This window comes from Phyllobates terribilis, unplaced genomic scaffold (assembly GCF_046119375.1).
Source record: "Phyllobates terribilis strain yellow unplaced genomic scaffold, ASM4611937v1 Scaffold_12__6_contigs__length_324123572, whole genome shotgun sequence".
Lineage (NCBI taxonomy): Eukaryota > Metazoa > Chordata > Amphibia > Anura > Dendrobatidae > Phyllobates > Phyllobates terribilis.
Window position 1 is genome coordinate 198,400,306 of NW_027362772.1, and position 18,396 is coordinate 198,418,701.

General features: G+C 43.6%; 1 protein-coding gene across 15 annotated transcripts in view; it reads right to left on the reverse strand.

Moving 5' to 3' along the window:
* The window catches only part of PHLDB1 (pleckstrin homology like domain family B member 1), a 181,609-nt gene that overhangs the window by 37,199 nt on the left and 126,014 nt on the right, over positions 1–18,396 (reverse strand). For 13 of the 15 annotated variants that reach the window (XM_073656591.1, XM_073656592.1, XM_073656588.1 and 10 more), the window contains 4 exons: positions 18,182–18,325; positions 17,092–17,229; positions 13,934–14,062; positions 3,136–3,291 (listed from right to left, as the gene is read on the reverse strand). In XM_073656591.1, coding sequence (XP_073512692.1) covers positions 3,136–3,291; positions 13,934–14,062; positions 17,092–17,229; positions 18,182–18,325 — 567 coding nt within the window. The remainder of the gene's footprint in view (positions 1–3,135; positions 3,292–13,933; positions 14,063–17,091; positions 17,230–18,181; positions 18,326–18,396) is intronic. The other 2 variants (XM_073656589.1, XM_073656598.1) reach the window with 1 other exon arrangement.

Sequence of the window (18,396 nt, forward strand, 5' to 3'; positions counted from 1 at the left end):
CCTTATCATTTTCTTGTTTTAAATACTCCTACCTACTTTTTACTGACTTACTAAAGCACTTTTTTGGGTTTTGTAACCTCATTGAGCTTTGAACTTCATAGCCAGGTGTATGCAATCATGAGAAAAGCTACTTAAAGTGGCCAATTGCAAGTTGTTCTCCTGTTTGAATCTCCTCTGAAGAGTGGCATCATGGGCTCCTCAAAATAACTGTCAAATGATCTGAAAACAAAGATTATTCAACATAGTTGTTCAGGGGAAGGATACAAAAAGCTGTCTCAGAGATTTAACCTGTCAGTTTCCACTGTGAGGAACATAGTAAGGAAATGGAAGAACACAGGGACAGTTCTTGTTAAGGCCAGAAGTGGCAGGCCAAGAAAAACATCAGAAAGGCAGAGAAGAAGAATGGTGAGATCAGTCAAGGACAATCCTCAGACCACCTCCAGAGAGATGCAGCATCAACTTGCTGCAGATGGTGTCACTGTGCATCGGTCAACTATACAACGCACTTTGCACAAGGAGAAGCTGTATGGGAGAGTGATGCGAAAGAAGCCGTTTCTGCAAGCGCGCCACAAACAGAGTCGGCTGAGGTATGCAAAAGCACATTAGGAGAAGCCAATTTCTTTTCGGAAGAAGGTCCTGTGGACTGATGAAACCAAGATTGAGTTGTTTGGTCATACAAAAAGGCGTTATGCATGGTGGCATAAAAACACAGCATTCCAAGAAAAACACTTGCTACCCACAGTAAAATTTGGTGGAGGTTCCATCATGCTTTGGGGCTGTGTGGCCAATGCCAGCACCGGGAATCTTGTTAAAGTTGAGGGACGCATGGATTCCACTCAGTATCAGCAGATTCTTGACAATAATGTTCAAGAATCAGTGACAAAGTTGAAGTTACGCAGGGGATGGATCTTTCAGCAAGACAATGATCCAAAACACCGCTCCAAATCTACTCAGGCATTCATGCAGAGGAACAATTACAATGTTCTGGAATGGCCATCCCAGTCCCCAGACCTGAATATCATTGAACATCTGTGGGATCATTTGAAGAGGGCTGTCCATGCTCGGCGACCATCAAACGTAACTGAACTGGAATTGTTTTGTAAAGAGGAATGGTCAAAAATACCTTCATCCAGGATCCAGGAACTCAATAAAAGCTACAGGAAGCGACTAGAGGCTGTTATTTTTGCAAAATGAGGATCTACTAAATATTAATATCACTTTTCTGGTGAGGTGCCCATACTTATGCACCTGTCAAATTTTGTTTGAATGCAGATTGCACATTTTCTGTTAGTACAGAAGAATGGCAAGGGTGTGCAAAGCAGTCATCAAAGCAAAAGGTGGCTACTTTGAAGAACCTAGAATATAAGACATATTTTCAGTTGTTTCACACTTTTTTGTTAAGTATATAATTCCACATGTGTTAATTCATAGTTTTGATGCCTTCAGTGTGAATGTACAATTTTCATAGTCATGAAAATATAGAAAAATCTTTAAATGAGAAGGTGTGTCCAAACTTTTGGTCTGTACTGTATATATATATATATATATATATATATATATATACACACACACACACGTATATACACACCGAAAAAATTCAATTTTTTAATAAATTAATTCCAGACGATGTTGCAAAAATGAGTACACCCCATTGAAAGTCTTAGTCACTTAACTGAAAGTTTAGACAACAAAATTGCAGTTAACAAGAATTCAATCACAGGAAAGTCTAATTATTGGCTAAACAGGTGTCTAGCAGACAGTTAACTATACAAGGGCATTATAGAACAAAGAAAATCCCTTCCTATTTAATGCTGTCAGCAATGGCACCACGTGGAAGAGAAATGTCACAAGACCTGAGAAAGAAAATACTTTTTTTATACAAGAAAGGTGGAGGCTATGAGACTATCATCAGAGCTTTACTTATCAGCCAAAAAACAGTAGAAAAAGTGATACAAACATTTAACAAAGATGGAACAGCAACTATTTTACAGAGACATCCAGGCCGACCATGAAAGTTAACACCTAAAGAGGAGCGTCTTCTGATGAGATGGATTGAAGAAAAGCAATATAAAAGTTCACTGCAGTTAGCTAAAGAAGAAAAAAGCCAAATGGGGAAAGTGAAGACTACTGGGACTCTATACTCTGCAACATCGACAGACACACTGAGAAGTGGGCCCCTGTACAAGAACAACGTATGGGCACTTTGCAGTCCAATAGCTCATCATAATGCACAATTCCACTTGCTTTGGAGATGGAATTGGTCCCTCTTATTTTTTGGGCCCCTGTGCTACTGCACAGGTTGCACCAATGATCTGTCCGCACCTGCCCAGAAGTGATGAGACCAAGATAAATGTTTTTGGAACTGATGGCTTCAAAACTGAATAGTGTCACAAAGGTAAGGAGTGCAAAGGAAATTCATGGTGCCTACAGTGAAACATGGTGGTGGAAATGTCCTTATGTGGGGCTGCATGAGTCCTGCTGGTGTTGGGAAGCTACAATTCATTAATGGGATCATGAATTTACAGATCTACTGCCACATATTGAAAGAGAAGATGCTACCGTCACTCCGCACCCTTGGTAGACGTGCACTTATCTAACCTGACAATGATCCAAAACACACATCGTAGACTTGTTCAATCCATGTCTATCTAGAGGACTTGGTGCTGTCCTAAAAAAATCACAGGTTCATACAAAATTCTAGATTTAGTTTTTGATGTGGGGTGTACTCATTTTTGCATCAACTATTTTGAGTAAAAGTAGAAGATTTTGTAATGAAAGTTATTTCTTAACTTCACTGCCATGTTCTATAAAACTCAATCTTTTCAAAATTTTGGGAATTGATCTTGTGTCCAGTGAGATATGGATCAGGCCACGTTCACACGCTAAGTATTTGGTCAGTATTTTACATCAGTATTTGTAAACCAGAAGTGGGTGATAAATACAGAAGTGGTGATGTATATCTATTATACTTTTCCTCTGACTGTTCCTCTCCTGGTTTTTGTCTTACAAATACTGATGCTAAATACTGACCAAATACTGAACATGTGAACATGGCCTTAAAATCTTACTTTTCAAAGGGGGTGTACTGATTTATGCTGAGACCTGTATACACACACGTACATGCCATACACTTACTTTCCTGTGAGCGATACTCCTTTGGCAGTCCCCTTTATTCTTTAATAGTTGCTGGCTTGTAGTTTCTCGTTCTTCTTCTAGACGACTTTCCTTCTCCAGCTGCTGGAACTCCAGATCTTCAAACAGTTTCATCTGTGTCTCAAGGTGCTCAGATTCCTAAAAAAAGGAACATAAGTGGCTGATATTATTCAAAGTGTTGTTTAGTCCTGAAAGTGCACTAGATTCCCAGCAAGACAAGCATCACAGAAAGCAGTAAAGGAGCAGAATGAAAGATGCATAAAAGTAAATTATATGAAACAGGACCTAAGAGCACAGGACACTGGCTACACAACAATACTGCATCACACTCATGCACATACACCGCACACATCTAAAGACAAAGAAAATATGGACAAAGCACAAGGTGACCGCATGCTTGCTGCCAAGTAAAGGAGGTCAAAGATGTAAAGAATACAGAAACACTACACAGAAGAATGTCATAAGCCTCATGCACATAAGCGTATTAAGGCTCCTCACAATTTCATAGAGCCATAATGTGGCACTGAAAGACTGTTATAGGGCCAGACTGTGCTGCTGTATGCCTCAGAGGGAATAGGGGCATTTTCCAAGACATCCTTATTACTGAGCATTACTTCTGGGGGGAGAATATCTCCAGGATACTTTGCCATGTACGGCACCACATGGTGGCACGTGGACTGCAGGCACTGAGTGCATCCATACAGCACTGTGCACTTGTGCATGAGGCCTTCAAGGGTCATTCCCACAATCACATTATGTTTCACAAAACATAGTAAATGTATACTTATTGTTAATATACAGACTAAGCCCAACCTCAAAAGATTCTTATATCTTTGTGTCTTTTTCATCTCTATATGCCCCTTTGTGTATCCAGCTTTATATAGCTGAATAGGTGGGCCTATTCTTACAATGTTAAATCTACACTTATCTGCCACACCCTGCTTCTTCTCAGTGCTACAGACACCTCTCTCCCTCTTCTGTCTAACTAGCCCACCTTGAAGACTCAGAGCTGTGTTGGAAGCTGGCTGATTTACACATTCATCAATCAGAGAGGTTACAACACAGCTCTGCTATGCTGTGTTCACCTGCATCCACCGCAGATGTTTGGCATTCTGTGCATGGCATGGTCCTATTCACAATTCTGCCTGACAGATTTTATCTTCTACATAATCATGTGTCTTTTTACACCATTGCTATGTTAGCTGGTTTCCAGCAGAAAGTGTCCTGCCCTTCATTCTGCACCGCACAGCTGAAACAAGCAGGGATGAGCTGGGTTTGTTGCCTGCCGCTGGCAAGATAAATGATGCAAAACTGCAAATGCTGATCTGTTGATTCATATGGTAGAGGATTATCTTTTTTACTTGCTTTGAGAAAATGAAAAATGTTGTAAGATTTGAATTGATTTTGTTTAATTGGCTCCCACTCCTGAGAAAAAATAATGACCGAATACTGACCAGATACTGAGAGTGGGGCTGTGGCATATAAAACAAAAGCCACTGTGCCCTCAAATACAGTAAGTGTCGATCCTTTTTGTGACAGGTGACATACTGACAAGGAATTTAGATTGTGAGCCCCAAGAGTGATGTCTGTAAAGCGCTGTGGAATTAATGGCGCTATATGAGTGACTAATATATATAAAAATAAATAATCTATTTATGACTAAAAGAATGTAATGGGCAGCAAGTTAATAAAAAACATAAAAGAAAACTACATTAAATGAATAAACTATAATTACATAACATTTTTCAGTTAAACACCTTGATAAAAGTAAGGAAAACATAACTAAACAGACAGAAACTTTCAATATAGTTACGTACCTTCTATTGAGAAATTTCAATATAAAGAAATGATATTGTTTCAAGTGGAAATGTCCTTTAGACAATATAATTTACCTACATTTATCTTAACACTATGATATTATTTTAAGAAGATCTCTCAGTATCAAAATGACGCCAAATAATCTTTGTGATCTGTTGATATTAGCCTTAGTGCTTGTGCTGAACTCCTTCCCTCCAGCCATTTTTTTATTTTTGTGCTTTCATTTTTTCTTTTTCTTCATCCAAGAGACTTAACTTTTTTCAATTTTTCTGTCACCGTAGTTACATGATGGCTTCTGATTTGTGGGATGAGTTGTGATTTTACCATATAATGTACTAAAAGTTAAAAAAAAAAACCAAATGGGTGAAATAGGGAATGTCTTTTTTTTTTTCGTTTTTTTTCGACATTCAATGTGCTGTGAAAATGATCTGATAATATGATACTTTTAGGCAGGTGCTGGCTGTATAACACAGCTGGCACCGGCCCTGTATAGGCGTGTATGTGTACATGAAATGATGTGTAGGGGTTAACAAAGCCATGAAAGCTGTGCGGGACGCGTTTCTCACTAGATCTGAATCAGAACATACTTCATTGACAGGATCCAACAGGTTTACTTTATTTCTGATGCTTTTCTTGTTGTTAAAGGAATTGTATCACATATATTGTTTTAACAAATTGTTTTTATTTCCTATTAGTAGATTTTTTCATTGCAATTTCTGTAAATATGGAGGAGGCCATCTTACCTGAGCGGCTGTTACATATAGAGATGTTCTATAACAGACACATGGGCCATAGCCCACAACAGCCCGCTGATCGGTGCAGAGGGAGGAGGAGAGGGGTCACCACCCCCTAAAGAGGGGTCTAATGTATATACTGGTAATGTCTGCTCAAAAGTAAACTGCAAGATTTCAGGGTCTATTACAAATACAGAAAGGGAACATTAGTTTTTTTATTTTAAATTATATTCATTGTATTCAGTGTAATTGTTCTTTTAGTTGAATGTGCAGCAGGATATCTGCGTCAGCCTCTAGCCCCTCCCTCTCTAGCCCCTCCCTCTCTAGCCCCTCCCTCTCTCTAGCCCCTCCCTCTCCATAGAATTTTATGAGCAGCAACTATAATTTTCTATTTCAGTAATGGGAAAATCTGTCTTGGAGCTCGTGCACACAACCGATAATCTCAGATGAGTGCTATGCATGATTTTCAAGGATAGCACTTGTACACATGTTATATTATGGGGCAGTGCAGTCCGAGTAGTCCAAGGAAAGAATTGGAGACAGGTTCGATTTTGATCCAAGTGTTGAATCCAAATCAACAATGCAAGTCTATGGGTCTGTGAAAAATATCGTACTGCACTTGGATGACATCTGAGTGCGGTTTGATTTTCACGGACTGACAGAAGGAAGAAACTTTTTTTTCTCTCCACCTCTGAGAAAAACTGATGCCACTCTGATCAAACACTGATCAGAATAATTGGACCATTTTTCTCGGATGGAGAGAAAACAGTCAGGTGACCCTACTCTTAGGCATTGTTCATACATTCAGTATTTGGTCAGTATTTTACATCAGTATTTGTAAGACAAAACCAGGAGTGGAACAATCAAAAGAAAAGTATAAGGTCACAGCCCCACTATCAGTATTTGGTCAGTAGGTGAGCCAAAATCAGGTGAGGAACAATCAGAGAAAAGGTATAATACAACCCCTGGCAAAAATTATGGAATCACCGGGCTCGGAGGATGTTCATTCAGTTGTTTAATGTTGTTGAAAAAAAGCAGAACACAGACATGGCACAAAATTAAAGTAATTTCAAATAGCAACTTTAGGGCTAAAAGAAATCAAGATTAAAAACGTGGTACTCAGAAAGGGTAATTTTTTTCAGACCAAGCAAAGGGAAAAAATTATGGAATCACTCAATTCTTAGAAAAAAATTATGGAATCACCCTGTAAATTTTCATTTCCAAAACTAACACCTCCATCAAATTAGATCTTCTCGTTAGTCTACATCTAAAAAGGAGTGATCACACCTTGGAGAGCTGTTGCACCAAGTGGACTGACCTGAATCATGGCTCCAACATGGAGCAAATACAAACAACATGGGAAGGTTGTTAAAGGCAAACATACTGGTAGACCAAGGAAGACATCAAAGTGTCAAGACCGGAAATTTAAAGCAATATGTCTCCATATGTCGCAATATGTTTGGGGATGATGACATCATTTTTCAAGATGATAATGCATCCTGCCATAGAGAAAAAACTGTGAAAACATTCCTTGAAAGAAGACACATAAGATCAATGTCATGGTCTGAAAATAGTCCGGATCTCAATCCAATTGAAAATCTTTGGTGGAAGTTGAAGAAAATGGTCCATGACAAGGCTCCAACCTGCAAAGCTGATCTGGCAACAGCAATCAAGAGAAAGTTGGAGCCAGACTGATGAAGAGTACTGTTTGTCACTTATTAAGTCCATGCTCCAGAGACTACAAGCTGTTATTAAAGCCAGAGGTGGTGCAACAAAATACTAGTGATGTATTGGAGTGTTCTTTTGTGTGTTTGTTTTTCATGATTCCATATTTTTTTCCTCAGAATTGAGTGATTCCATAATTTTTTCCCTCTGCTTGGTCTGAAAAAAATTACCCTTACTGGAGTACCACATTTTTAATCTTGATTTCTTTTAGTATTTCTTAAAGCCCTAAAGTTGCCATTTGAAATGACTTTAGTTTTGTGCCATGTCTGTGATCTGCTTTTTTTCAACAACATTAAACAACTGAATGAACATCCTCCGAGCCCGGTGATTCCATAATTTTTGCCAGGGGTTGTGGAAACAAGTCATCAATTCTGCATTTATCACCCACTCCTGAGAAAAAATACTGAGCGAATACTGATAATGGGGCCGTGGCCTTATGGTGCTTTCACATCACTTTCAGGCTCCTGTTCGTTGTCCCCGTCGAGCCTTGTGTCCGAACCCCCAAAGAGCCTTAGACTGTAATGCTGCCGAAAGAGTGAATGTGTGCTCAGTTCTGCATCATTTCTGGGAGTGTACGCCTACTGGAGGCAGTCTACTACGCCTACTGGAGGCAGTCTACTACGTCTGAGTGTCCACCTCCACTGGGTGTATACTCCCGAAAATGATACAGAACAGAGCACACGTTCACTCTGTCAGAATCATTACAGCCTATGGCTCTGAGGGGGTCAATGAACGGGTGCCTGAGTGCAACGTGAAAGCACACTAAGGCCATGTTCACACATTCAGTATTTGGTCAGTATTTTACCTCAGTATTTGTAGCCAAAACCAGGAGTGGATGATAAATACAGAAGTGGTGACGTGTTTCTATTATACTTTTCCTCTGATTGTTCCACTCCTGGTTTTGGATTACAAATACTGATGTAAAATACTGACCAAATACTGATAGTGTGAATGTGGCCTTAGAGAAAACGATCAGTCCAGGGGGAGAAAAGTAGATTTCTCCGATATGTAAATTAGTAAAGTTGTAATATATCTTATGTACTACAGATTTATGAAATAAAAATTAAAACGATGGTTCTGCTCTAAACATCTTGCAGCTTGGTGAGGACACAGACGTGCCAGTTTTCCGGTGACTATATGCAGGACTGCTGTATACATAACCTGAGCCGCCATCAGGGTTTTTTTCTGAATACCGGACCCCGGGCAGACAGCAGATGTGAACAGATCTTTACTTCTTTTGACCTTTTTTTGTGGCTTATTTTCATGGCAGACATCTCTAACCAGTAGGTCTCATCATGCTCTATCTAATCATTATAAAGATGGAGCTGGCCAAGCTCCAATACTGCGATGTGTCCACAGGGCCCCAGACACACCATTGGCCATTGCTCTATGAGTAATGTGTTGTGACATCAGGCACCGGCCAAGAAAGCTAGAGCCTGTGTAGTTCATTTCTTCCTCGCTTCCGTGCTCAATGGTGCCCAGCTGAGGGCACTGGCTCCAGCGTTCTCCTGCACATGCGCCACTCAGCCACGCCGTACAGCGGGACATGACAAGCGTCCTCACTGCTCTTCCTTCTGTGCAGTGTGGATGGGCGGCACATGCACAGCAGAACGCTAAAGCCAGTGCGCTCAGCTGTGCACCCCCGTGTGCAGAAGCGAGAAGAGCGGTGATCCATGCAGGTGATAGATTTCCTGCCCAGCGCCTTATGTCAGACATACTGAGTTATCACTCAAGGAGAGAGGTGCTAAAGACTGAAATAACCTCAGGAGGCAGAGTTTCATTAAGTGCTCTGGGTGGAAAAAAAGCACTTAACACCTCATTTACATATTGTGAAATACAAATATTTCTCCGGATTGAGCCAACAAATATAAAAGGTACCAATGCGTTTATCTTTGGACCTACATGTCCATAAAAAAGACTTAAAGGGCTTGATCTTGCAGACAGAACCCCTTTAGTATTATTGGGCCTGTAACGTCACGCCGTCATTTATCACTAGAGCCCATACTTGTAATGAGCACTACATGGCAGAATATTTGTGTATCTCATTATGGGGCTGACAGACTAGACTTTACTGTGAGATGTCATTTTTATATCAGTAGTAACACGTCATGAATCAGATTATGACGTATACGAGCTGTTCTGCACCTCTGGGGTTCTCGGAGGTCGGCGCCGTACCTGGTGGGTGCAATCTGATGTCATATGAGGAGAATTGTCTAATAATGTATTAACACTAGACCCAATCCCGTCTCACCTCATCCCAAATTTTACCGTAGTCTTCATCCCAACCCTAACCCACCTCTTCAACCTGTCATTAACAACTGGTGTCTTCCCCTCATGCTTCAAACATGCCTCAATCACACCCATCCTCAAAAAGCCCTCCCTTGACCCATCCTCTCTGAGTAGCTATCACCTATATCACTTCTCCCTTACGCTTCAAAACTACTGGAACAACACGTTCACCTTGAACTGTCCTCCCACCTCTCCTCATGTTCCCTCTTCGATCGCTTACAATCTGGCTTCCGACCGCATCACTCCACTGAAACTGCCCTGACTAAAGTCACCAACGACCTACTAAATGCCAAATCCAAGCGACACTACTCCATCCTCCTCCTTCTGGACCTGTCATCTGCCTTTGACACAATGGGCCATTCCCTCTTACTACAGACTCTCATCTCTCGGCATCACAGACTTGGCCCTATCTTGGATCTCCTCATACCTAACAGACTGGACATTCAGTGTCTCCCCCTCACACACCACCTCCTCATCTCACCCCCAATGTGTTGGTGTCCCCTAAGGTTCAGTCCTAGGACCCCTGCTCTTCGCCATCTGGGACTGGGACAGCTCATAGTCTAACGGCTTTCAGTATCACCTCTATGCTGATGACACACAGATCTACCTCTCTGGACCCAATATCTCCTCCCCACTAACCAGAATCCCACAATGTTTGATCGCTATTTCATCCTTCTTCTCTGCTAGATTCCTAAAACTTAATATGGATAAAACTGAATTCATCATCTTTCCCCCATCTCGCTCAACCCCCCCATCTGACCTATCCATCATAGTCAATGGCTGCCCACTTTCCCCAGTCCCTCAAGCTCGCTACCTCAGGGTAACCCTTGACTCTGATCTCTCCTTCAAGCCTCATATCCAAACCATTTCCACTTCCTGCCGACTCCAGCTCAAAAATATCTCCCAGATCCGCACATTCCTCAACCATGAATCTGCTAAAACCCTAGTGCATGCCCTCATCATCTCAAGCCTTGACTACTGCAACCTCCTGCTCTGTGGCCTCCCTTCTAACACTCTCGCACCCCTCCAATCTATCCTAAACTCTGCAGCCCGACTAATCCACCTGTCCCCCTGCTATTCACCGGCCTCTCCTCTCTGTCAATCTCTTCACTGGCTCCCCATTGCTCAGAGACTCAGGTTCAAAACCGTAACCATGGCATACAAAGCCATTCACAACCTGTCTCCTCCATATATCTCTGACCTAGTCTCCCGTTACATACCCGCACGCAACCTCCAATCCTCACAAGATCTCCTTCTCTACTCCCCTCTTATCTCCTCCTCCCACAATCGCATACAAGATTTCTCCCGTGCTTCCCCCCTACTCTGGAACTCTCTACCCCAACGTATCAGGCTCTCACCTACCGTGGAAACTTTCAAAAGGAACCTGATGACCCACCTCTTCCGACAAGCCTACAACTTGCAGTAACCCTCGTTCCACCATGCCGCTGCACGACCAGCTCTACCCTCACCTACTGTATCCTCACCCATCCACTGTAGATTGTGAGCCCTCGCGAGCAGGGTCCTCGCTTCTCCTGTACCAGTCGCCAACTCGTTTTTGTACAACTTATTGTACTTGTTGTTTGCTATGTATACCCCTTTTAAACATGTAAAGCGCCATGGAATTAATGGCGCTATAATAATTAATAATAATAACACTACACCACATTAATATACATTGGATGATAATATATTAGCGTAATTAGCGTATTGTGTTAATAGAAATGTGTTTAGACAGAGGTTTATGCATGCAACAGTGATAAAGATGCAAAACATGGTGTCCAGCTATATTCACGGTCACTAGGAAAACCGCTCCTTTCTCATGTATACAATTGTGAGCAAAAAGGCGTGAAAAGCTAAATGAGAGCAGTGCTCACCACTATGTGAAAAGGCCGTACTTTAATGAGCCCGAAGTATCAGTAGTGCTGCTTTTGTCACGTAGCAGTGGTGAGTGCCTCTCTCATTTAGCTTTTCATGCTTTTTTGCTCACAATTTTGTGAGGGTGTGTTAGTGCCAGCATTTCTATTATTTCTCATGTATACAGATCCACCACAATGGTGGACAATATAACTGGGCCATGAGGTGGTCCTGCGACCCAGACCACCCACATGGGTAGAAGCAGGGTAGGCTGCTTCCTCCGCTCTGCCTCATCCCAGACACCTCGCTTGTAGCACTCAGTGGAGGTGCTATATTGTGGTCTATAGAACGGTTTAGCCCGGCATGCTCACATCTATGCTACACTTGGTGACAAGCTAGCGGCCTCATGGCCGTGTCTGCTCTGGTATCGCAGCTCAGCCCCCATCTCACAGACAGAAACAAGGTTATGAATTACACAGACTTTGGCCCCAATTCCTCAAGACTGGCGTCTTGGACTGGCACAGGGGTCCTTATAAATATGGAAATTGCCTCCACAGAGAGGAAGAGGACACGAACTCTAGTACCACCTATTAAGGTAGCAATCCAAAAAGTCAATCTCGACCCTTTAACGAGCCTTGCCACAAGACTAAGGATAAAAAGCCAAAGCAGACATATCATGTGCAGTGAGTGAAATGCAACTAAAGGTAAAAATATTGAAAAAATTCACAATGTAACTTGTTAGTGGTCAGAGCTCCAAATTCCCTGAAAAGGCCAAAGTTTAAAAAGAATCTGTCACCGAGTATTTGCTAACTAATCTGAGAACGGCGTAATATAGAGACAGAGATACTGATTCCAGCGATGTGTCACTTACTGGGCTGCTCAGTGCAGTTTTTATAAAATCAGAGTGTTATCAGCAGGAGATTATCACTAGAGGTCTACTTGGCCTGCTGACAGGTAGTCCAACAATGCCCCACCACTGATTTGCTGCTTTGTGTACACTCTGCATAGGCAGAAAGCTGCCAATCAGTGGTGTGGACGGGCTATACAGAGATCAGCATTTAGAGAACTGCTAGATCTGCAGCAGACAAAACAGGAATTGTATCAAAACTACAACAAGCAGCCCAGTAAGTGACAAAGTCACACATTGCTGAAATCAAGGTCTCTGTCCCTGCATCATGTTGCTTTCACTTGGTGCCAGATTCCCTTTAAATCATAACATTTTGGCTACCAGCAGCCACCGCTATAAGGCCCATAGTGGCCTACTCCTTGCTGCTCCAGCACTCCCTCTAGTGGTGGCTGCAGCCAGTCAGAAAGTTTGAAACCTACATTTAGACAGAGGATTTGAAGCTGTGCATTAAAATAAAAAACAATAGAATCCTGACTTAACAAGATACATTAGGAAATTCATCAGGAAAGAATATAGGCCCGAAAAGTGACAAGTGGTTTAAAGATGGAAATTCATTATAAAAGGCTTTCCCACTTCCAGAAAAGTGAACCCAAATGCAAAACACATCCCCGCCTCCCAGGGGCCATCGCCGGCTCCCCGCTGCTGCTCCTGTCTCGTGTTTAGGCTGCAGTGATGCCGAAACTTCGACAGCGCCCATCACCCCTGCAGCCAGTCAGTGAGCTCGGCGGATTGTGCCATCGACAGGGTGGCTGAACTCACTGATTGTCCTCAGAGGTGATGCATGCTGTCGATGTGATGTCACCGATGCAGATAAAACACTGAGACCCGAGCAGTGGCGGTGACCCGGTGCTGGACCTGGGGAGAGCAAGTACTCCCTTTAAGCCTCTGTTCATGTTGCCATTTATGTCAGGTTTCATTGCCCTGAAATGCAGAATTAGTGTGTCTGCCGCCATATTGTAAGCAGTAATAATGGGCACAACAATGGCGTATATTACATACACGGATCTGCCCTATCCACTATGGAAGTCATGGAGCAACGGAGAAGCTGCATTTGTAAAATTATTAAGGTTCATCATTCCATTTAATTACTAACGACTAATTACATCTTTGGGACAATAATTTCCAGTAAAATTATCAATTTACACTGAATGAATGAATGAATTAATGAATGAATGAATGAATGAATGAATGAATAGGGGGTTGGATAAATGGAGATAAGGAAATATGGTGAAGGAGGAGAAGTGAGACAGCGCTGTAATAAATAAGCCAGAGAATCACACAGAGACACATATATATTAGTCAGTGAGACGTAAGGGTGGTCCTGACCAGGCGCTCAGGGAGGACACAACACAAACCTGTCACACAGTAACTAAACATGAGAGCGTCAGACATGTGAGAGACCGCGGCATGAGACAGACAGTAGTGCCAGGAAGGCCGCCATGGGCAGACTGACCCGCGTGAGCTGGCACTGCACCTGCTCCCGGAGGGCTTCGGGGCAGTTATGGAGTTGTCTCTGGAGGTCGTGGTGAGAAAGCTGGACACTCTGCATTTCCATCCTCTGCTGCTCCAGCTTCTCCCGCACCTTAATCCCGTGGGGTATCCAAAAGACAAAAATGGGGAACAGGACACTGCACTGTAACCGCAGCCATGCACAGCCAGAGATAGGACTGATAAAGGGTCAGAGGGACAGAGAGCTGGAGAACGAAGGGCGAAATATCAGGAGCATGGAGAGAAGAAGAGACAATATACAAGGTAGGAAGAGTGGATGATGGGCATCTCGGTACTCACTGCCAGAGGAGACTGCACCAGCTCTGCGATGGATGAGACACCTGCGCACCATCTACACCTGCGCACCATGCCCTATGACTGACGCCAACACAACCAGTGACATACACAGCTCTGCTGCACAGCAGCGAGGCGAGCGTCACTGCAAGATCACAGGCAATTCTCAACCTCCGGCACATCACATATTCGGCTCTGTTCACACACATCTGTGCATCTTACAAATAGAAAAGGTTGGGAATTGCTGGGAACTCCTCATTTCTGTTACACAACATTGACAGATGTGTCAGGTGTACTTACCTACAGCACTACAGCATGCAGAGTGAGAAGGAGATTAGTAGAATTAATCCGGGTTAATAAGATGACATTGTAAATAGTAGACATACTGCGACATTGACATGAGCACTACACATAGTACAGACGCTGTGGGCACAGAACTAACCCTTACACCTGCGTGTACACACTGTACAGAATCCCCAGCTCTTCTCATTAACAGACTGCACACTAAGGGCGGGGTCACACGGCCGTATAAATGGGAGCGAGATCGGACCGCAGTGCACGGACTGGCCGAACGTGACAGCTGCATACATAACACGCTCGGGAGAGCCGCCGGCCAGTCACTCCGATATATACGGCCGTCTGACTGCGCCATGAAACTTTTACTTCTCTGCAGATTTCACTTCGAAGTTATAGGTGGTTCCCTCAATTCAGAAAAAAAATTCACCAGAAAAATAATACACAAATTCCAGATGAAATGGCTAAACCATCAGAACATGCAGCATTGCAGGAAGAGAGGAAACTGCTGATGGGGACCCCACATACAGTATGGGGCAGCACTTATTGTATGGCTGCCACAACCATGGGGAAAAGGGGCATGTACGCAAAGTTTTTTCCAAAAGCATTATGTAGGCAAACTAAACGACTGTCTCTCCCTGTGTGGTTCTTATAAGACCAGTAAGGAATAAGGGTAAGTGCACACGGTGTCTGTACAATCAGCCTAAAGTGTGTGCTATATACTTAAACCTTCCCATAGGCTACCGGTCACAGGATAGAGGCCAAGTGTGTGCCGGTGACATGTCTGTCTACTAGTGATGAGCAAGTATGTTCTGTTAACCCTTTCGGCAAGCATGCTCGGGTGCTCACCGAGTATTTTCAGCGTGCTCTAGTTTCAGCGTGCTCGGGGGTTTCCCGAGTATTTTCAGCGTGCTCAGGTGTTATGTTTTAGCCGCTCCTTTGTGCATGTTTTGCGACTGTTTGACAGATTTAATACATGTGAGGAATGCCTAAGAAACAGGCATTCCTCACATGTATTAAATCTGTCAAACAGTCGCAAATCATGCACACAGCGCGAATAAAACAAAACACCACCGAGCACGCTGAAAATACTCGGGAAACACCCGAGCATGCTCGTAAATCTCAAGTAACGAGCTTGTTCGCTCATCACTACTGTCTACCATTTATTCAACTGAGAAGTGCAGAAGACTGCGTTTCCTATACAAAGGGCCAGCACAAGAAATACAGGAGCTGTACGCATTTTTTCCAGTGGGTCATAATGGAGGAGCGATGCCTAAGCAGCCATCCTGACTGTGGCCGCTGTTCAGCGTAAGTGCCCGGCAGTGGCCAGAAACGCAGTGTGCCCCTTGCCCAAGTCATATCAGCTGCCCCTTACCTTGGCCATCCACTAAAGTAAGTCTCACGTTGGCAATGTGTGTCATTCTAACACAGGTGAAAGACACTGATCAAAGCTACATCGTTAGGTCCATGTTCCCCTGACTGCAGCTCACAGATACTATATGGCTGACTGATATTACCAGACTCTTACAAGGGAATATATATTATTTAAGGACTTACACACAATGTATATTCAGCATATAGTCATTCCTGATGGCAGCTCATAGATGTGGATCAATGGGAAGAGCTGCGACCTACATTGGCAATATTCCCCATGGTCAGTGGGACCATCTGTAATAGGTATAGGGAGCGAGTCGGGGAATGAAGGCTGGAGCACCATGGCTTTTAACATACCAATCCTTTTGTTCTTACTGGAGATCAGCTGCCACCAGAGAACACATGCATGCTTGGCCCCACGTGCATGGAGAAGGATGGTGATGACCGCTAGCTGAGGGTGACGGGTATCTGGCGTGTATGGCCTCCAATACCTTGCAGAACCTGACCTATATGTGACTGCACAGTGTATATGGTTATTTATTCTCTGGGATAATGATGTGATAAGCCTGGAGAGGAGTGAAGCTCTCCGGGGACATATTTTGTAGTCTTGTCTATTTTTGTACATTGTCGGTGTGCAGTGGCGGCACTACGTCTCAGTACCGAATGCCGGCAATTCTCCTCCATGGCGCTAAGGATGGTGAGTTTCTCACACATTGTGACGTACACGTGGGCAGGTCCAGCAGGATGGCGGTGGGCTGTTTAGCCACTCGGAGCATTCATCTTTCCATGCATTGGGTTAGGTGTGCAGCAGGACTAGCCCGTGACTCTATAGGGAGCCATGACCCTACAGGGAGCTGTGACCCTATAAGGAGCAGTGACCATATAGGGAGCCGTGATCCTATAGGGAGCAAACTTATTTTACACACTGTTATAGAGGTGTTGTCAGGCCTCTCTGGCAATGCAGGAATCCAATAATGTGACATATCTGTACCATTCATTATCACTAAAAATGGCACTTTTTATTTTAGCATACAATAGATTCTCATCCCACTCAAAAAGGTCAGAGAGGTAAAAGTCGTCAGCAGTTGGAAAAATAGTGACAGAGGGAGAGAAGAGGGGTGTAGTGTACGGGGGCGTAACATGCTGCGTTACATTGGGTACCTTCTCTTTCTCCTTCTGGATGTTACTTTCCAGGGCACTGAGGCTGTCCTGCAGCTGCTGCACCATCCTCTGCTCCTGCTGCATCTGGGCCAGCTCGGCCTCCTTCTCGCCCTGCAGTAGTGCCCGCTCCACCTCTGCCTACATGGAGGACAAACACACGGTGCGCTGTTACCAGAGCAGTCACATCCGTACCAATGTGTACCGGGACTGTTACATTACAACTTTACAGTTCTTGCTTTCCAAAAGGCTTCACTGTGACAAAGGAAAGAACCTTCCCGGCATTAGAAAAAAAAAATACAAGGTCACTTGCCATTTATTTTTCTCCACATTGACACACTGATGGCATAATTTTACCACAAGGAACACGGTGTCAGCGCTGAGCCCCAGCCCTAAAGTGGTTGCTTGGGAAAAGAAAACTTTACAGAGGGGACAGGACATGAATCCCAGAACTCAGTGATACTCACCTACCAGCACTCACGTGGTCCCAGCCCTGGCCGCTCCATGGTCCGCTCAGAGACCGGAAGCACTAATGCCACCACCAGGCCGGACCGCTGTGGAATGAGATTGACTAGGAGCAGGGCGTCATCATAAAACATCCAATAATATGCTGCTCAAGTCACCTGACTGCTGCAGTCAATCACAGGATGCAGCGGTCCTGCCAATGGTAGAACAGTGACATAACCACTTCCTGTCTCTGTGCAGACCGTGGAGCGGCCTGGGCTGGATCCACATGGGTGCAGGTAAGCATGACTGGGAATGTCTCACATACACAGTCCTATCTGCAACATTTGTTTCACCCCAACAAATACTTTAAAAGGGATTGAAATCTGATGAAAAATTGAAATTAGTTTCTCAATTCTCCGGCCGTGCATCTCTTTAGCCTCGGGCATGTGTTCCAGTTTTTTCCAAAATTCATGACAAATGATGTTAAAGAAAACATAATAAAGCAAGAAGCAAAATCCAGTGTGAACAAGGGGAACAACCTGCCCTTGTTCCTACAATGAGACAGGAAACAAAGTTGATCTCGGCAGAATAAACCTATTAATGTGACTGCCGGAGCAGGAAACAACATGTGTGGGAGCACTCTAACCTCTTGTGCGCTCTCCTGTAATTGCCGTTCAAGTTCTGTCACTTTGTTCTTCAGCTGATCCACACGACTCAACGTCATCCGGCGCTGGTCCTCCAAGCCAAGTAACTCACCAGAGACATCCCCGGGTGACACCGCATCTTCATGCTGGGAAGGAAAGAAAAAGCCTTCTTATCTACTTGTTCATCTGCTTACATCACTCTCCATTTTACCTGATA